Raw genomic sequence first — 22,016 nt, forward strand, 5'->3', positions numbered from 1 at the left:
AACTTTCTAGCTTAGATCACCACACCATCTTATTCAATTCTTTTACTAAACAGTGCCATGTTTTCTGCAATTAATCCAAAGTAACATTGTTAACATGGTTTAGGCATTGTGATAAAAACTTGTTTAACTGGTGAGAAATGTTCCCTGGGTTTCAGTCTTTGTTTAGTGTGTCAAGTTTGAAGCCAAAAAGAAAAAAACTTAACCATCAAGCGATTCTCAAATAGAAAACAAGAATGCAGAGGCATGCTCCCCCACTGGGAAGCTGGCTAACTGAAATTGTCTTCATTCTAGCATTCCCTTTTAAGGACAGTAATTGACACTTCAATCTCATTAAACAGTAATATAAAAACACTTATACAACCTTTTTTTTTTTTTTCTTGTTCTACATTTCTGTAGGTGTCAGCCATATTCTTTTCATTTGGGCTGTGATGTGGATCATAGACTTCTTGGAAAGGTCTTGCTTGCTGCAACAATAACTTTTTTTATATTTACCACATATTGGACATAAAGCTCTGGAGCAAAGTTTAGTGATCATTTAAATAAGTGACCTATTGTAGTGTCCCTGCCCATGGCAGGGGGGTTGGAACTAGATGATCTTTAACGTCCCTTCCAACCCAAACCATTCTGTGAGTCTATAATTTTATGATATTTTGCTAGACCTGTAGCAGTTAGGCAGTTATATTTTTTACACTGTAGACAGCCAGAATGACAAAATTTAGAGCTTATTTCTTAGAGGTAGAATTGGAATGGAATGGCTGTGGAAATAGGAGGAATTGTAATCCTTTGAGTGCAAAACCTTTACCTGACAAGTTTTGATGTTCAAAGCAAGTAACTTTTAGATATTGCTTTTAGGAAAAAATATTATTTTCTTTGTCTGTTTTGATAACAATATTGTTTCAGGCATTTTTTTCAGTATAAAACTTATTTTCATGTATTCTCATAAATATCATTTCAAGAGAAATCTCTAGTAAGAAATTTGGCTAGTATTTTTTAAAGTACTTACCAAAAGTTAGGGTCCTATTTATACATTTGATTTTTAAAATAAAATATTATTGAATAACTTGCACTACTTTGAAAAATCAGACTCAATTTTCAATAAAGCACTTAAGTAAAGAAGCTAATTTATCAACTCTATAAATGCAATTACTAGTTGTATTGCTGATTTTAAGTGTCTGCAAATATGAGAAATAAAGGCATAAAACATTTGATGTCATTGTCATATCTTATGCCTAAACTCAGGGACAAACAAGGAGTTCCACATCTGTCTCTTGTAATTAGATGCAGTATTGCCCCAGTATTGGAGGCTGCAATTTCTTTCATTCAAAACAAGGAAGTCTAGGTTTATTTTAGGCCCCAGCTTGAGCTAATGCAAATCTCTTTCTTCTGGATCTCAGGTGAAAGTAGTATTCTGAACCAACATGTTGAACTTATACCTGGACAGCTAAAAATCATTGCAGAATAGACAGTTCAAGAGAGAACCAGCCTCTAACCACAAGTTTGGGGCAGTCAGCTATAAGAGAAGGAAGAAACTCTGTGAGAAAGACTATTAAGCCCAGCACCTCCCAGTTATAACCTTAAGGCTGCAAAGTCAAGCCAACGCCTTATCCTTACAATGAAGCCAACAATTTTTGAGCTACCATTGGTATCCATGAATAGGGAGAAGTCTGCTATCCTGCTTCTGTGGAACTGTTATTTTATTCAAACATGTAGAAAGATGGTCATGTTCTGCTCTGAGTGACTTGGGATCCCTGCTCCGTGGGACTTCTTGGGGCAAGGTGGGCGAAGCGGGCTGAGTTCTTTGGCCATGTCACCTCCAGGTTCCCATCAAAACAGTAGAACTCACTGAGTTAAGGCATTTCCAAGAAAATATAGCTGATCAAGGCCATTTTAGATAAGTCTGAGTTCTCATTAAGTTCACTCCTGTATGAGTCTCTTGATTAGAATTCTTTTCTGTTCATTTTATCTTCCTTATATGTGTTAGATTGTTAGATACGTATTAGATATATTAGTACTTCTTAGAAAGAATAGATCCTTACAAGACCAGAGGAACATGGCTGTGTCTACTATTTTATGAAATGTCAGTGGTAATTATAATAATAATGTCAACTGTGATGGTGGAAGAAGGTTTTGAGAGAGCATCTTTTGGTATTTCTATCTCTCTATCCCTATATTTCATCTCTATATTTAATCAATATACTTCACTATATCTGTATTCTAATTAAGCTGAAGATACAGAATTATTTTCTGTAATGTACAAAAATGTCTCCTTTATGAAAGTACTTCAAATTGTTTAATTTTGAAAAATGCTAACTCTTAAATTGAGATAATTACACCACAGAATACAGTATATGCTTTTCACTTTGTAAACCAAGGTTAATTCAAGCGATGCAGAAAAATATTGACTAATGTAATGATATTGAAGAAATAATGTAAATAGAAATATACAAATATTTTTAGAAGTGACTATCGACTTTGTAATTTTATATTACTCATTTTGAGACATTTTAAAATACTCTTGAAGTGCTTAATTGGTTTCCAGCAGTTCTATGACATTAAGACTCTTCATAGCTTTTTCAATCTGAACACCTAGTAACTAGGGGAGCCAAAAGCATTAATTACTTTAGTATCAACATTCTAAACCTGCTCTGAATTCTTTTAAGAGGCTATGACTAGGCCCATAGCTGCTCTGAAGGTCTTTGCTGTTGAAGAAGTTAGCATTGTTATATTAGGTCAATGGACAATAGTGATATTGTTCAGTTCTGTTGCTTCCCACCCAAGTAAGATCTTTCTCAATTCCATCTTCTGTTCCTTCTAGTACTTCTTCAGACAACTCTTCACAATAAAATTGAAAGATCAGGTTGGTGAGAAGTATCCACTGTGCTGACCTTTCTTGTAAAAATCTAAAGGATTTATTTATTGTAGAGATTTGTAATACATGTCACAGCACTTCAACTACACTTTTAAATTCAAGAACCTAATAGAATTTTATGCTTGGTAATCCTATGGTATTCTTTTCTATAAGTCAATTTGGAAATGTTTGTCTATATCCTTTTTAGACATGAAGCAAAGCAAGAACAAGTGAAAGTCCAGCAGGTTTCAAGTTTCTTTTATTTTGACAATGTCTTTATTTAAAGACTCATGGTTGAAAAGCCCGATGGCCCAGACATAAGAATAAATGGACTTCTAGGCATCTTTAAAAAGGAATTAACCTATGTAGTATTAGATGTCTGTATTAAGATGATATTTGGGCAAAGTAAAGATTTCTTTTCACTGTGCCTATGAAATTACTTAGAAATATCATCATTCTGTCAGTGTTGAACCTCAAGGGTATTTTAATGACTCTTCACTTTCATCTATTTTGCATTATGTTGAATCAGTAGTATTGCTATCAGATTGCTTTCTTCTTTAGAAGATAATGAAGCAGTAGAAGACAGAGTTGTATTTGTAGCTTTTATATTGGTGACAGCAATTTAAAAAAAAATTGAAAGCTTGAAAACCAAACACAACTATCTCTCTCCTTCTGCTATTTTCCTAGCAGTAGCCCCAACCCACATAGATAATATAGGCCAGGCTACCCAAAGGCCAAAGCAGAAAAATGCAAAAGATCTTATTTATAAACTATGTACAGTATGGGGCAGGAAAGGTCAGGGAGTGGGAGAGATTTTACGAACCCACTTGGTATCCACTGATTTCCAGAAGTGTAGGCTTATGACTTGCCGTATCTGTTTGCCATTATATTGCCTAACAGTTCCACTGAATAACAACCTTGATCCTGTGTAGGATGGGATGCCAGATCCTATCAAAGTGTGGTGCATTATTTATGCTCTCTGTAGGAGCATATTTTTCTTTCTTATATTTCTTCCTTGCCCCGGTATGATTTCTCTTTAAGTATGACTTCATCCTCTGCTTTGACACCTATCTACAAAATGCTATTTCCTTAAAATATAGCAGCTGTGATTCCCTTTAGTCTGTGTACTATAAAGTAGATCAGAATTTTGTGAGCAACTCTCAATAACCAATAATTCTGGAAAAATACTTAATTCTAATAATACACGCTATTTTTGGTTTGTAGCTTAGGGGTTGTTGCTCCATATTCATGGGATTGTTTTAATTGAATTTAATATCATTTTGGCTTACAGTAAGAAACAGAAACAGAGTCTGTTTAAAAGTTAATGTATTTCTAATTAAAGTAAATATCATTTGACTTAAAATTCTTTCACACTAATTACCAAACTTGGATTTCAGAGTGCAGTATTTATGGGCTGCCATACTATTTGACAGGGATCCAATGTATTTTCATTTCTTTGTGACAGAGGAATGCCCTGAGCCATTTACAACCTTTGATATGCATTCAGAATATTTGTTGGCATCAGTTAGCTGGATTTGTGTGCATGAACTGGGTTCTGAGTATTGCTGTTACTGTCTTTTGTTCTTCATCATTTTTTAACTCTACGACAAGCTACATTGATATCATCATTAAACCTTTTAACCTGTAGAAGCTATAAGAATTGATTAAACTAATGAAGTTTTAAAGTAATTATTTAAAACCACTCTGACACATTCAATTTTTATGCTTGAACCATTAGAATGCATATTGTGTGTGCACTGCAAAAAACATACAGCACAAGCAAATCTTTTACTTTTAGTTTTGTGTCGTCCTATTCACAGAAACTTTTAAGTAACTATGTCTGACACCTGCCTTGCTCTTGTTTGTGTTGAGTGTGTTAATGATTCTGGAAGCGCACAAAATACCCATGGGTTCCCTCCAGTAAGTCTTCAATAAGAGTGCACAAATGTATACACTAGCATGCAGTGAATATGCCTCTGGATGTAGAGCACTATATTTGGTTGGTTGACTAAACTCATCAGTTTAAATTAATTTGGTGGGGTTTATTCATTTTCCCTTTTTAATGCATGATTTATGTTACTTTTGTTATCATTTCTGCATTTTCTCTCTCCCCTCTTTTTTTTTTTTCATATTGCTTTCATTTGTTTATAGAAGAAAAGAAAGCAGATCCAGAGAATGGGGATACAGGTAGGGTGACTTATTCAAAATATTTTCGTATTTTTCCCATAAGTTCTTTGATCTAGTATGTTTAAGCAAATGTGTACCATGAGGTCGATCACAATTTTGGTGTGTTTGGGGGATTTCAAAATAGACACTAGGAAATGTAAACTAAGAAAGGGCTTCCCCAGATGTATTCATTTTGCTTTTTTAAAGGAGCAAAACTAGTGTGAGAAATGGGAAGAATGAGATCAGAATCAGCTAAAGAAGGCTCTTGTATACCTTATGATTTTTGTTCTGTTCTCCTCACTCCAAGCACAGTGTGCTCACCTTTTTCCTTTCTTTTACATGTTTCTGACTTCCAAGATCCCAATGTTTCTGTAGTCCTCACATCACCAGTTTTCCCCCATGCTTGAGCTGCTGTGCCTCCCAGATTTTGTATCGCTCTTGCCATGCCTATCCAAAACTAAATCTGTCCTAATACTTTGAGAGAAAATCCACTCTACTTCCATACCCCAGATTTCTCTTTTACTCTCTGTGCCCCAGAAGTCCCACTGTACAGCAAAGTCCTTCTCCAAACACCATTGCCAGCACCTGCAGGAGCTAGAATAAACTGGAGAAGGAAATGAAAGAAAAATGAAAGAACACAGATCCCAGCTGTTGGTGGTTTTTTTTTTTTTTAAATATATAGGTTTGCCCTAGGCTAAACTTGGTGACAAGGCCATTTTTTTGTCCATTTTATCTCTGGTGTGAACCACAGGCTATCAACTGAAGAGTCTTACCCTAAAGAGTAACCAATATTTGACCTGAATAGCAAATAAGTCTTTAGTTCCAGGCTGAATTGAATGATTTCTTATCTCCTTGTAAAATTTTGACTCTTTGAGCAGCTGAGATATTAACCACACTACTGATTACAGCCCCTTAAAATTTTTAGCATGAAACATTTAGTTTTCAGTTATGAGGAAAGCTTTAATGATGAAGTAGCTGAATCTTATCTTATTTCAACTTAAAACATGAAAATAATGTTTTGCATTCAAAGGTGGAGCAGTGATTCTAGTGCTTGCCCTGAGTCCTGTTGTAGGAATTACACAGCCGCCACCTAGACCATCCACCTAGAATTATGCCAATGCCAACTCAACAGGGCTCATCCCTAGGTTCTACTTTAATAAAAGAATCAAATACAGCTCCTCCTTCTACTGCATTTAATATGCAATAGTAGTTACAGCTTGGGCTGAGTGCCTCTGAAGAGGGGCCTCGCCTTTTGATTGTTCTTGGATTTTATAGTTTTTATACAGCACTTGGTTTCCTTGTGGTACTTTTGCTCATCCAATCCTATTTGCAGAGTCTGAGGTCTTGTCTTCTTCTGATTTGCTCCCACAGCCTCCAGGCACCATTTTTATCTGTCTTGAGCAGTTTCCTTATCTTTTGTTCCAGAATACCCTATAGTTAAAGTTTTACTTATACTTCCTTATCTACTGTTTTCCATAGATAAAAACAAAGATTAAAATGCAATTCATGCAGCCTAAGGCTTAATTTACTTTGGTCACTAGTGCTAAGTTCTGGCACAAATTATTCTCTCACTGCAGTCCTCATGGATGCGAGGGCAGGTTACAGGGCTGCTCTGCACAGTACTTGGGCGCCTTACTCTGGTATTTCAGGATTGTTTTTTCACTGTAGTTGTGCTGCCTTCCCTCAGCACACTCTCTTCTAAAAATAAGGAGAATGGCTGGTATTGAATCAACAGATGGCTCTTTGTCAGACAGGGATTTCCCTGTGCTGATGAAAACCCCACTGAGCTGAGTAACCTTCAGGCCATGGGTTTTTTAATGTTAAAGAGTTGTTCAAAATAAGCAAAACTCCCAGATGTTGCCTACACTGTAATGATCCCAGTTGTGTTTGGTGAGGAACATCAGTCTTCACTCTTCCATCAATCTTTCTTGATTTTTTGTGTTCCTATGACTGAAGTTTGAGTCTCTCATTGGCTATTTCTGTTGGAGGCACAGCTCCTGTCTAAAAGCAAAGTTCTGGAAGGAAGTTAAAGCAGAAGTGTACAGATGAACTCATTTTTATCTGTCCAAAATTTGATTGCGTACACTTTGGTACATCGTGGCAGTACATGAAAGTGTATCAGAATAGTTTTAATTGTTCTAGTGTCAGTCTCTATAGTCCTGAAAATGTGATGTGCTGGGCTTTAGCTAAGGACCTAAATGGGCTCAGTCAGCCTTGTGCTACCAGTGTGAAAGCTTATGCCCCTACATTTTCAGTACTATTAATAACTAATAGTTAGATTCAGGTTAGTTCTGATTTGTTTACACACACTCCATATACACCTCCTGATTACAGTCCTTAGTATAAGACTGACGTTCAGCCTTGGTTACCAGAATCACATTAGTAGCTGAAGCTTCCTAATGCACCTGTACAGTTACTGAACTCTCTGGAAGTACTTTCTGCTCCTGCTATAGCTCCATACATAGGTTTCAGCTACATATAGATTTGCCAGCAGAAGTAGAGATGATAGCCCTGCATTTCCACCACTTAGTGTGACGTGCGTGCACACTGGACCATGCGAACGGGAAGTGCTGTGACACTCTCTCAACCTTTCCTGCTCCCGTCCAGATCACGGCTGCATCTGGCTTTAGTTACATTGAGATTAGCCTGCGGCAGCCAGTAACCCTGCACACTCTTTCTGCTTGTCAGCTCCGTGCATAGTATGACCAAAACTGATCTTCTGCATTATGAACTTTCTATTGCCCTCAGGATTCCCTCTTTTTGCATGTAACTGAATTAACTTACTTATTAAAGGCAGTTTCAAAAATGCATAGCACATTAAATTTTCTTTTAATAAGCTTTTATGGGAATTGAATTTTCTTTTTCTAAATTTTGCTGTCTTGTTTTTCTCTTGAGGCTAAGATATGCCACCAATTTTGCTTATTTTGCTACAGACGACTCCCACTGAGGGCTTAGGTGTTTTACTTCCCTTGCAATGGTGTATTTCAGAGTGCCTAGTTTTGCAGACCATGAGCAATTGGAAATCTAACTTACATTTTGCCAAATGATCATAGCTGCGTATTTTCACAAGTAATTGTGAAATTTCTAGTTTATGCTCAAGAGATGTGATTTCATCACTTCTTGTAATTTCCTGAGAGTTGCTAGAATATCTGGGAATAAAAGAACATATGTGATGATTTTATAAGGAAACTTTATAAGAAAAATTGACAGAATTTCCCTTTTGGTGAAAAACATCTCCTTTGTTATCTTACTGAAGAACGACAAGTGGATTTGTAGAATGTTACGATTTCAGAAAAAGATTATTTCTTTCCTTAAGCAAAAGTTGGAGTGTTTTACTTCAAAACCACTTACGTGTTACTTCTATCATTGATAAAAGAAAAATATTATTTCCCAGTTTTATGTTTTTGTTTTCAAGAGACAAAATATATCTTTTGAACTTTTAAAATTAAATCCTTAAGAAATCACTGCTTCTTAATGATAAAGGGACAAGTATTGCTTTGGGGCCTATAATGGTTGAGGAGAATTGTGATAGGAAAAACTAGCTATATTTTATTTTAGGAATTTTCATCTACTGCTGTCTTTTTCAATTTGTTTCTCCCTATAAAACACCTTTTTTTTTTTTTCTTTTTCATTAATTTTTGTTGATTTTCATTTCTCCTAAAAAGTGTTTATGAAGGCTTTTCATTAATGTTGTTTGTAGGGAGTAAAGATGGAGGGTTTGAATACAAAAATCAGAAGCCAGAGGGTTTATAGATAACAGTACAGTTTAGCCTTATTCCCTTCCCTCTTCCTCTCTCCCTCTTTCTTCCAGATTTCCCACAAAGTGCTGCAAGATTTGGCTGGCAGGTCTCTCTCATAGTATGTGCTACTGCCATTACTGTTGCCAAGGAAGAAAATACAAAGCTCTGCAGAGGCCCTGTGCAAAGCCCCCCTTTTCTATTAGATTACGACTTAGAACTGAGATTGAGAGTTTAAATCAGACTTATATAGTACCCTGGAATCTAATATTATCATCTCAGTTCTAAAAATAAAAGTCCAGGTTGTTTAATATATACAATGTACAGAAACTTCCATTTATGACTAGTGGGATTCTGAAATTTTAATCCTAGACAACTTTTATGTTAAAAAGTTTATGGGAAGTTTATGGGAAGTTTAAGACAAATGTCAGTCAGAATTAATGCTTTTTAGTATTCCATGGATAATGAATTACTCTTTATTTATATTATGTTAAAGTGGAAGAGAATCAAGCCTATATGTGGTAATAGATAACTATATTTTGTTTGAAAATCTTTTTTTAATTCTGGGCTGTTGTCTCCTCTCATTTTTCTGTTTCTCACTCTTCCACCTCAGCTTTGGCACTTAATTCCTTATTATTTGACATAGTAAATTGTGATGTTACAGTACCAGTTGGCTGAAACCACCTGAGTCATATAGTAAGAACCCACTCCTCATTGAAACTGCTCATGTATTTGGTCCAAGAAGAGTGAATCCTGAAATCATTCTTGAAGTTGTGTGTCGTTAGAATCTAATACAATGATGCCACTGGGTGGCTCTTTAACATTTCTTTATACATCTTGTTTTGAGCATACTAAGAATATGGTCAAATGGTAAATGGAAGCTCTGCCACCCTATGGTGTTACTTGATCAGTAATTTGGTATAAAAATGCTGGTATCACACTACAACCAGGATCTCCACCCAAAATAAGCAGGTTGTCTTTGCATTCCTATTTTTAAATGGGAGACTCACTTTCTCTTGAGTACTTTTGAAACAGTAAACTTCTATTCTGTGGAAACATTCTGTTCCATTTACATTTGTTTCTTCCACAAAGTTGTTTTCGTTTGAATTGTGTAGATAATACAACACTTATTAAGATTGTGCTGAAATACTTACTTATCTACTCTTTTCCTTCGCTTACAATTTTTTTTTGCTTTTCTGAAGAATTGTAATTCAGAGACTAAAATTATATACACTGTAATTTAAGTAAATAAGATTTCATCTCTTTCTGTTAAAACTTGCATGAGCATAACTTTAAACTTGGAATTGAGGACTGCTTGTGTATTTATTTTCTTTTTTTTTTTATTTTTAACTTAACAGGTGCAATGGATGTAGAGGAGAGGAATCGCCAAATGAAAATGAGCAAGTACAAACAGGTAGCAGGATCAGATTCCAGGCTGGAACAAGATTATCATTCTAAGGCAAGGGAGTTTTGTTTTGAAAAGCAACAAAATATGCTAAAGTGAAATATCAATATCCTTTTAGAAAGTAATAGATGAGTGGGAGATTGTTTCTTCAGTAAATGTTTCTTGTGTGTCTATAATAAAATTATCGGAAATGTGCAGCAAACCCCTTAACACAGAGTGTGCTTGATTATTAAAATTTAAGAAGGATAAGTTAAATCAAATAGGAGTGGCAGTGTAGTTATCCATTGGAATGAACAATAGGACCATGATTTAAAACCTCAAAGAGAAGGAAAAAAGAGGTTTATTGAGTGACAGATGGAATGAGAGCTATTGAAAGCTGTTCATGGCTTTCATATATTTGCACACAGAGTTATCTTGATCTATTGAAAAGTGGAAGATGTAGTGTTACTTAGTTTAATAGTGGCAGTTTAGCTTTTGGAAAAGTTTTTCATCTACACAAGCTTCCACCCTAGCTGTGGCAATTTGCCAAAAATCTGCATCGTTTCATAGTAGTATAGCCCCAAATATACTATCCAAAATTTCCTGCTATCTGGAACGGGGTCATGTCACATACAGTGTGTTAATTAAAATAATCAAGATGTTTTCAATTTAAACTTCTATTATACAAAAATAATTTAGTGTCCTCTAAAAGCCTTAATTAATTGAGGTCAGATTATAAGTGGGAAACACGAGACTTCTGACCTATAAAAGCTGGCTGAGGAATAGAAGTCTAAAGCAGACTTTTATTTCCAGGATGTAGTTCCTTGCTCCAAGGATTGGCAAAGTTACTGTAAACTGAGACATTTAATATTTGAAGACAAAGAAATAATCAAATCTATTAAGTATTATGAGTTTTGCAGATAATGTAGACTAATGTACTAGATATAATCTCTAAAATGTTCATTTCAGTGTGGGAAGATAAAGAAAGAACTTTAGCAAAGCCCATGGCAAAATGGAGAACACTGTTAATGAAAATAGTTAGAACTGGAAAACAAAAAGAAAACTCTGTAAATGGCTTAAAATACTTCAAAACTCTGTAGATGTGCTGTATGACTACTTGGGTATTTTATAAATGTAGTTTTTACTACAAAAGGCATAGGAATTTTTATTAACAAGTAGGAAAAATTTGGTATACTGTCATGTTTAGCTGCTTCTTTTATGTTGATACTTATGGCAAAATTATTTTCATGTGTGTCTATATTGTCAGCTTTGAAAGGTGTTGTCTTTTAGATATGAGCGTAATACTGTGAGCAGATCGTCTTGCAAGTGTTATGATTGTATGTACCACAGTAATATGACTTTATGTATTGTATGTATAACCAGAGTTATTCTGCCAATTTTCCTGCTCCCTCAACACTTGACTGAAATTTGAGTCAGAACTAGGACTGGTATGGAGTTAAGAGAATAAATGATCTCTCATGTAAAGGAGCTGGATAGAATATAACTACCTAAGGAAACATTTCCTACCCTTGTTTTTCCATTTCACCTACACCATATTATTTGGCCTCACTATACATTTTTGATCTTTTTAATTAAAATTTTACCTTCAGTATTACTGGAATGTATTAAAGAGGAAAATTATAAATGGAATTATTTTATGAAAATGGTGATTTATTTATTGCACACATCAAACAAACTGTCTCCAGAAATAAACAGTTAATTTACTCTTCTGCCAAAGCGTAGTTTCAATATTTGAAAATGAGTTATTTATTCTGTCGATGAACTTGTGGAACTAGACACTGAATATTCACATATATGTATTAATTTGAAATGCATTCTTAAAATTGTGTAGTTTTAAAGCCATATGAGAACCATAACTCTCCTAAGCCATATGAGAGTTCCCTCTTCACTTTTTTGCTACCACTGCTTCAATTCCCCTTAATTAAGTGCTTATATTATCTAGAGGCAGAAAATTAGTAAGTACAATTTATCTACCTGGTTACGACAAAAATTATTCTGGAATCATGAACTGAAATACACATATCAAATGCTGACTGAAATCACATGTTCTATATACTATACAGTGACTTTGATTTTTTTTAAATCTGGTAACTGGCAGAAGCAGGCAGTCAAGCATACCATATCTGAGAAAAAGTGTCATTAAATAGGCATTAAGTGACATTCAGGAAAAGTAGCACATGCAATTTTCTTTTAAATTTCTGTTCTATATCTTCTTTAAATACAAGTCAATAGCAACTGTATGTCCCTCATGATTACTTTGAGTTAAGAAAAAAATCCTTCCTTGCTGAGAAAGGTATCCAATATTATACCTCTCAATTTTTTTTCTACCTCTGGAAGTCAGTACTAGAGGTTTTGAGGAGGATAGATACACTTCTGTGGTGCATAGTCACACACTAAGAAGCTTGTGGAAAAGTTTACTTCCAGACATCTGTATTCATAGAAGCTGGTGAAATATGAAATTTATTTTCCCTTATATTTTTTCCTCATGATTGACAAAAATGCAGATTGTATTTTTATTATTCATATATATGCTTGTAGATGAGAAGCTCAACATGAGCCGGCAATGTGCCCTTGCAGCCCAGAAGGCCAACCGCATCCTGGGCTGCATCAAGAGGAGTGTGGCCAGCAGGTAGAAGGAGGTGATTCTGCCCTGGTGAGACCCCACCTGGAGTACTGTGTCCAGTTCTGGAGCCCCCAACACAAGAAGGACATGGACCAGTTGGAGAAGGTCCAGAGGAGGGCCACAAAGATGATAAGAGGGCCTGAGCACCTCTCCAGTGAGGACAGGCTGAGAGAGTTGGGGCTGTTCAGCCTGGAGAAGAGAAGGCTCCAGGGAGACCTTATAGTGGTCTTCCAGTACCTAAAGAGGGCCTACAAGAAAGATGAGGAGAGACTGTTCAGTAGGGCCTGTTGTGACAGGATGAGGGGTAATGGTTTTAAAATAGAGGAAGGTAGATTTAGATTGGATATTATGAAAAAATTTTTTACACTGAGGGTGGTAGAACTCTGGAACAGGTTGCCCAGAGAGGTGGTGGATGCCCCATCCCTGGAAACATTCAAGGCCAGGCTGGATGAGGCTCTGAGCAACCTGATCTAGTCGGGGATGTCCCTGCTTCTTGCAGGGTGTTTGGACTAGATGACCTTTGAAGGTGCCTTCCAACCCTAACCAGTCTATGATTCTAAGATTCTTTTTTTTTAAAAAACTAAGTATTCTGCTTCCATAATATTTTGTATACATGAGTTAGGCAGGTAGTATATTGTGTAAAAGAGTTATTTCCTTAAATGCAGAAGTTGCTTAAGTATGATTTCAGTACACACATAAGGAAAGCAAGCAATGTATTTTATTTTGCTATAAACATATTTACATCTAAGGCAACATGAGAAGGAAAACAGTGTGGACATTAAGTATTACGTTAAAGTATTTCTGGTATTGGAACAACTAATTATTTCTGAATACTGAGTACCAGTGGACTTGCATTAGATAGGATATATACTAAAGTATGAATTGTAGTGCTAGTAGAAGTTGGCATGCAGGAAAACCTGAGTTCTGGTAATACAGAAAAAAAGCACAGTAGCAGAAGAGTGTTCCAGCGGTGGAGAAAATAGCCATTTATCATACTGTGCCTCTGCAGTGCTGGCCTGATTTATGTGATTTTCCTCAAGAATCTTTCTAGAACTAGTTTATTGTTTTGCATAAAAACTCAGCTTCCCAATTCTTAACTGTTTAAGCACGATGCACTGTGAGGAGTGAAGGGCCAAGGTGGGAGCCCAGAGAAGCTGAGTGAGCAGCATGCTAGATTCACTTTGGACTCTGTTGATTGATCTGGCTTTTGAAGTCAGTTCCCAAACTGCTTCTTAAAAAGTCTTTGAAACTCTCTGCCTTCTTGCTTGGTGCTGCTGCCATTAGTTCTTCTGGCAAACAAATGAATAGTGCTATGCTTGGTGAGTAACTCCTTCCCCTGGCCATTCCCACCACTGCTCAGATTCAGGAACCCCCGCTTACAAATGAAGGATAAAGGGTATGAGGAACCATGCCATTCCTCTCTCCTTGCCCCCATGACTGGAATGTGCCCAGTAGAATGACTGGGGAGAGCTGAAAAGCTTTGTTGCTACTGAGAAAAAAGGGAGAAGGTACTTATGGTATGTGGAGCCCTCGAAGTGTTTGCAATCAGTGTGAAATCAATGTAGCATCTAGAGAATTCCATCGGCTCAGGCCACACTAGCCACTACAAAAGGGTCTGAGTAAATAAAGCATTGAATGCCAAACTAAAGGGGGCTGGATTTATGTAGGAGTTAGAATAGTAAAAAAAAATATTGTTTTCTTTAGCAATAAAGGTAAAACAGAGACTGGCAACTAGCTGACACACATTTAAACCTCAAAATATCATGAGGCTCATTTTATTTGTTTTATTAGGAGAAAATAGTGACCTACAAAAAGGCAGAGAAATCCAGTTATATAATATAGCAATTAGTAATAGTCAGTGATGTAGTAATTAGGAATATAGTACATTAGAGCAACAAGGAAAGTTGGAGTAAAAGACGTAACGGACCAAATAAAAAGCGAAATTTTTGCAGAACTGGTGACAAGATTATTAGCCAAACATAGAAAAGAGTACACAAAATGGAGAATAATACAGAACACCAAAGAGGACTTTCCAACCCCACCTTTAATGATTCGTATTGACAATAAGACTGAAACTTTCTACATAATCCCATGTATGTAATGCTGCAGTTCCAATTAATCAATAACTATAATTCAGTTTTTAGATATCAGCATGATTTCTGTGTTTGGTGTAGGAGACTACTAGTATTAGGCATACTGGCATGCTACTTTGTGATCTTCTGTTAGCCAGACCAAGACAAATTAAGCTGTAGGAAAGAAGAGTTCAGCATGTGCTCAGTCTATCTGAGAAGCGTAGATGCAGCTGAAATGCCCCTGGAGCATGCAGACACTGAAAAGCTGCAGTTCTTCAAACTGCGACACTTTGATTCAGCAATGAATCAAGTACCACCTTACGCATGACCTATGTGAGAGACTGCAGAAGGTAAGAGCTGTAACGCTGGCAGCGGAAGAGGTTGAATTTGAATACATCAGGAGCAGATCTCCGTAATACTCAGTCTTGTTCCAATGTGCCAAAGTGTCCAAGAACTGCCTTTGACCTCTGAAACCTGCAGTAAGGAGTTGAGTCATTGGTATAGCCACATGCAGTACCCTTTGACCTGTGTTGTTGATTGAAACATTTGATTTAATGGTGTTTTGGGAGTGCTGTTGCCTTGTCCTTAAAAATCAAAACAGAGCCGTATACAAAGCAGCAAAAAGTGCTGCCGGAAGCACCTGTCACTTTTCTTCTTTCAAACCCTTGCAGAGGGGGAGTTGAACAAAAATCCAGGCTAGTAGGATGATAAGACCTTTGATATTCTTACTGTATATAAACTGCAGTTGAGTTATATTGGTTTTAATTTGGCAATTGTTTTTGAACATTTAAGCTTAGAGTTTGTGAGTTCTGGGAAGATCATGATATGCCCACCTTTAATTTGATCATTTATAACAATTATGAAGATACCTTTTTGATCCTATAATTGTTACAACTTCTATTTTTAAGGATGTAATTAGAAATATTCAAAATACTGAATAAAAAATGGAGACTAGGTTAGATATCCGTGTTCCTTCAAAACAGTGCAGAAATTGGAAATCTGTTTTGTATATATTTCTTTTTAACACACTAGTTTAAATTTTGAAATTTTCGATATCTGGATAAAACTTGGAAAGTAATTAGAATGGAGCTATGCTGAAGAATAATTAAGAAGGCAAAAATTAACACACAAATATTCCTTGCAATTAATTTCTATAAAATACTTGTAAATCTAAGGGCCTAACCAGTAGAATTTGATAGGCTTATAAATGGGAATAGCTGTGCATAGTTTTATGGAGTCTCTCCATCTTCTCCTTCCCCACCTCCACATCAATAAGCTCCTTCCGTCAGGAAATAAATCAAACACCAATTAGGCTTACAAAGAATTTTCCATATGAGGAAACTGTTTAGTTATTGCCTGTTCCATGGCTTTTGTGCTTTCCTGTGGACAAGTCCATAATTATATTTTTGGACAAGAAATTTGAAAACCAAACCAGCTGTCTGGTTTGGAAGAACAGGTCCTGTCACTCTCAACAGCCTATGAATTCTCAGGTTACCTAATCAATCATGCTCGTTTGTCATATGTAAGGAATTTTATCACTCAGTGGCAGAGAATCTCTCTGGTCCATAGTGCTGATAGCATTTGTATTTTCAATCGAGTATTTTATTGTATTTTTACTATTAAAAGTTTGTGGAATAAATTGCTGATGCTACAGTTCTCGTTCCTATAAATACAGGATTTAAAATTCAATTATGACTTTAAAAATGTAGCTACTTGAAATAAATTCAGAATTCTAGATTTGAGCTCTATACACATGGTAATGTTGAAAACATCTCTTCTTTCATTTCTATTTTTATCAAACTCTATTTTGCTGATGTTTAAATGTAATTTAGTGACTTTAAATACAGATGTGGATTTCTATTATTTTCTTCTTTAGTCAATGATATGCAAACTCTCAGAAAATATTTCAATTGCTGTAATTTTTCTTTCTCATTCAATTCAAGCTCTCTTTTAATTTATGTTGGTTTTGATGCTTTTCTAATTTATTTTTTAATCCTGAGTATCTGTGTCTGTATTAGAGATTTAGGATATTCTTAAATGTCATACTGTGGTTAACACAAATATGGCATTCACATATCATGATTATGGCTGAAATATAAACATCTAAAAGTAGACATACTGACTGTCTTTATCTGTCAGCAGGTACTTTCTGTTGTCAGCCATTTTCTTAGTTTTTGTGTAAGCTTCTATTGCTAATCATATATCGAGAAAGCAGAGGTTAAATACATTATAAACTGTTGCTAAAGTACCTTATAATTTTACAATGAATCTCAAAGAGAAAAAATTACTCCTGAAAGTAAAAAAATAAAATCATCACTCTATTTTGGCTCTGAATATTTATTAGTTATTGGAGTTTTTTTTTTTTAAAAAAAAGGGATTTTCAATACCAGAAAATTACATTTTTTCCATTTAAAAAACCCCACAAAAAATACTAAGTGTAGCACAAAGTCTTGAGTTTTACAGCAATTAGTTACATATTATTCTGCAAAAAGCAAAATATTTTCCAGAAAAATAAATCAAACACATAAATCACAAATATACATCAAAATGCATATCAAAATATTTCTAAGTCAAATTCAATTATATAATTGTAACCAGCCCATTAATAATCACATTTTAAAATCACCTGGGTGCTGTTTTGACCAGCTTCCAGCCAGAGTAATCACTGCAATTTATCTTAAATCTTTTTAGTAATAGAAGATATTTTCCTTTTAGAACTGCTTTGTGTAGACATGTGAATTACTAAACTCGTAGTCTATTTTGATTCAAAGTGGCTATCTTTTCATAGAAAAATCAATTATTTCTGTTTACAATTCTTATCTGAATTTAAGCTGTAAAGTTCCAAGATGCTATTGAACTGAGTAACAGTTAACGTATAAAATAGTGTGACTGTGCTTGAATTAATTACCTAAGATGTACTGAAACTGATGTTGTGCTGATAATAAGTGAGAAAATCTACGGAAAACAAGAAAGAAAATTAACTGGGAAATATGTACTAAATATCTGAGTGCCAAAGTGTGACATTCAAAAATAGAGAATATATGCAGTTAATTGAATTGCTGCAACAGTCAGGGAGCTCCAAGAAATGAGAATAGTAATCTATGATAACATGTATCACATCAGACTGAGGCTTGTGCTACTTAATTCTGTGCCAGGCAGAACAGGCGCGAAAAGGACATTATTCACATTTGAATGGTAACAAGGGTAGAGCAGTAATTCCAGCTTGATGGAAATGTGTTTGCTAGATCAATTTGCTAGGCGATTTACCTTGAAAAATCAAGGAAAGCATGGCACACAAGTAGAATGGCTAGACCTGAAATCCCAGTGCAGCGCTTGCATGGCTTGTGCTTAGACATGTAGGAGTCAAGATGAAGAAGCAGGACCTTTGTCCATCTGCTTCACAGCGGGTGGTTCAGAGGCTGCAGAGCACTCTCAGACTGAGAGGCAGGAGAGCTGGCTGGCCCCTCTCCTTGCACGCGTCCTGTACTGCAGCGACTGGAGGAGGTATGGCTGGGATGGCCGCCCGAGAGCCGCTCCCCGTGGTTCAGCTGGGCAAACCTTAGATGGAGGATTTGCCCAGAGCTTACTGTTACCATGTCTATTTCTTCACCAAATACATTCTGGCTATAATGATGACGCCTGTGAAGTAGTAGTGTGGATGTTTTCTTCGGTCTAGCATCTGGGAGTGCTTCTGTTTATTTTCTTTGATAGCAGCCCCAAAGTTATCAGTGGAAATTTTGCCAGTTTATCAACCTTTTTCCAAACAACAGATTAGTGGCTTTGAGGAATTTTTGCCATCTGTCATGCAAGAAAAAAAAAAGCTATGAATTTCTATCAGATTTCCCTGAGGCATTGCATTTCTTTGATTCTTTTTTTTTTTGAAGTATCTTATGAACATAATCTCTTGCAGTTAATTTTAGTGCATATAACTGACTTCAAGCATCCATATTGCAAGTAAGATATGTGAAAGATTTGCATGGCTATATAACACACTCCTATCATTCTGTATAAGCTGGTTCTGTACAACGGAGCTAATCAAAGTAGGGTCAGGACCTTAAGGTCCTAGCAAAGGGAAGTCTTTCCTTTGGAAAACCTTAGTGCCTTGAGCAACACTTCTAGTGAGAATGTTACTAGAACATGAAATTATCTCTGTGGCCTTTCTAATCTATGGTATTTCTGGCTGTCATTTGTTGGACATAAAGTCTTTGCTTACAGGAATTAATACTGATTTAGTGTTAGGCAACAGAGTATTTTCTTTAGTAATACCTCTTTAGTAATACCTTTTTGCCAGAAATTTCACTGACAGTCTGGAATCAGTGAATAATAACAGGAAATAACAAGAAAAAAAAAAAAAAGCCATTTTGAAAATGTAATCCTTACTTCTGAACAGAGTAATGGCGTACCCAGAAAGTGTTCATTTTTGTAATACAAAAAGTAGAATAGTTAGATTATTGCAGCAAACTTATTCTACTAGCAGTATTCCAAGATAGTAGAAAATGAAATATTAGACAAAATTATCAAATAAACTTAAAGTCTGCATAAACAAAACCTCTGGGTTTTTTTCCCTAAAGGAAGGAATCCTGAATCTTTTCCTTGAATAAATATAGATTTTTCACCTGATAATCTTAAGTATCATGCTGAAAAGATGTTTGGAAATTGTGTTTCTTCTAGACTCAGTTTGTATTGAGGAAAAAAAATCATTTATCATATAGCCAAACATATACATTTTTGTCATGAAGTTCAACTTGTGTTATCACAGTAAAATTTATCTGATATATCTTTTTTCTTCAGACTATGTAAAATCTTTAAAAGATATTATATTCATTTCTTCATATAGAGTATCTGAGATCCATTAAATTTCAGAGAACTGGGGTGCATCATCCTGTTTGTTCTCTCTCGAGTGACACATGCCATACTCCTGCAGTTTAGTCTGAAGCAACAAGCTAATTAATAATATCTGCACATTACTTAGTTTGAATGTGATTTTCTGAAAACAAAATTCCAAACAGTGTGACATAGTTTTCTGTATCTAAGAGAGGGTAATGTAAACTCACTTCTGGTAAACAGACTGACTTTCAGTTTCAAGAATTATGAAGAAGTCACTTGGGTGGTTTTCTTAGGAGGCAGTTAGGAATGTTTCCTTTCCCACTTCTAAGCTAGTTTCTAGTGACATAAATTTAGGAAATGCTATGCTAATGCTATGCTAAGGAAATAGATGTTTTATTGTTCTAATAATTCATAGACATTAAAGATCTTCAAAACTGTTCACAGAAGTTTTTGACCCCAGAATAGTTCCAATATAGATAACTGTTTTGTGAAATGATCTAAATTTCTCATACAGTTTCAATGGAATTATTTTTTATTTCTTTTCCAGAAATGTTACATATTATTATCCTACTGTTAAAGTGTTTTGTGTGGTGAAGTTGAAGTTGTAAGTAATGTTAATAGGTGTTGCATATTTTCTGTAAAAGTGAATTCAAATTAACCTTACAAGCAAGCAAAGAGATAAATTATTATACTATATGACAGACATAAGTAATACCTGTTTTCTAATTGGAACTGAAGCTCAATGACTAAGGGAGAAGAAGAGAGCGTTCAGTTTTTCTGTTCCGTAGGAGCAGTTCGCATGCTCAGAATCTCCCTGCAGCCTTTTTTTTTCCCTGTTTGCGATGTGACAAGTGTAAAGTTGCTGAGGAAATATATTTTTGGGAAAAGCAATGTTTTCTAAGCAGTTTAACTTGCATATGGAGGGATAAGGAGACGGTGGTATCTACATCTTGCAGATTTGTTTCCCCTTTTGCTAGGGATGAATCAGCAGAAAATTTGTAGATGGTGAAGCTCATGTACTTCTTATTGTACAGAGATTTTCCGAGATGTAGCCTAATAACAGTGAAAAGAAGAAACTAAGAAAAAAGATTATAAGACCTTCACTCAAATCATGCTTGATTTTGGAGGCTACCCCCTGATATCTGTGGATTTAAGGACTTATAAAGTGGAATCATACAAAGATGTATTTATATCCTGTTCTTGAGCAATTGTGTTACTCATGGTCCTTAGGCATTTCTGCTTACAGGAATAAGCACTCACCAGATGGCCCATGTGTCAATCCAGCTGTTCTCTTCAGCATGAATTCCTTTGAAGGTGCTGTGTCCCAGGACAAATTTAGTGAAAGTCATATTTAAATGTTACATAGAGAAAGTAGGATTAAGGGGGAAGTTCATATCTCTGTTCTCAACCATCCGATATGCTGAAATACTTAACAGGCTTTTGAGGTGAAATAATATGTAAGAAAACAGAAATTCTGTGATAAGAAAAGATAATTACCTTTCCATCTTTTTGTTTTGTTTTGTTTTTATGAGAGACCCAAGGACTAAAAACAAATAATGGAAATGTTTAAAATCCAGGTTAAATGAAAACTCTTTAAAATGCCTATTGTTTTACTTCCCTAGCTTGTGTTTGCTAGGAAGTAGCAGGAGGATATGTTTATAGGAAGTAATATCTCAAAGAACCCCAAATCAGGTAGAACAGGTAGAATAGTCAGAGATAAAAGATTTTTTTTAAAGAAAAATCTTGTCTTGTTACACTCTTTAAAAAATATGCTGTTACCTGGATGATAGGACTGTATGAAGTACAAGAGATTTTGAGTGCAGTGTTGACAGAAATGGCATGTGAACCACTTGTGGAACAGAAATAAATAAAGGAAGCACACTTTGATTCTGTTTATCCAACGTAAGTAGATTTCACGAGAGTTAGAAGACCAAAAAGGACCAGAAACAGAATTAGGAGTGTTAACTGAACACATTGAACAAATGAGTTAACTGTAAGCAGGCTGACCAATTTGTCCTAAAAAACATACTGTAAATCACCAGGAGATAAAGCACTGGAGATACTGTTAAATGCAATTGCACAGTAGATTGTGAAGCCCTGGACACCCGCATTTTTGTAATCACCCTGACCTGAACAGCTCAGATTTTTTACAGTGAAGAGTGTCCATGATGATGCATCTTCAGGAGACTTGGCAGAGTGTTCTGGAATGCTAAAGGATTGCTGATTTCTATTTTAAATAGATATTCTTCCTTCTATTTAAGGCAGTCACAAAGTTAATGTGTGACAATTAAAAAGATGCTGGGAAGTCTGAGAATATCTACATCAAAGGTTTATTACC

General features: G+C 35.5%; 1 protein-coding gene across 18 annotated transcripts in view; it reads left to right on the forward strand.

Moving 5' to 3' along the window:
- RIMS2 (regulating synaptic membrane exocytosis 2) overlaps nucleotides 1-22,016 on the forward strand; it is a 473,080-nt gene that overhangs the window by 366,049 nt on the left and 85,015 nt on the right. For 6 of the 18 annotated variants that reach the window (XM_086741147.1, XM_086741134.1, XM_086741135.1 and 3 more), the window contains 2 exons: nucleotides 5,000-5,035; nucleotides 10,110-10,210. The exons of 8 other annotated variants lie outside the window; for them this stretch is intronic. In XM_086741147.1, coding sequence (XP_086597273.1) covers nucleotides 5,000-5,035; nucleotides 10,110-10,210 — 137 coding nt within the window. The remainder of the gene's footprint in view (nucleotides 1-4,999; nucleotides 5,036-10,109; nucleotides 10,211-22,016) is intronic. 4 more of the 18 variants (XM_086741149.1, XM_086741148.1, XM_086741151.1 and 1 more) reach the window with 1 other exon arrangement.

This window comes from Chlamydotis macqueenii, chromosome 2, assembly GCF_036417535.1.
Source record: "Chlamydotis macqueenii isolate bChlMac1 chromosome 2, bChlMac1.mat, whole genome shotgun sequence".
Classification (NCBI taxonomy): Eukaryota; Metazoa; Chordata; class Aves; order Otidiformes; family Otididae; genus Chlamydotis; species Chlamydotis macqueenii.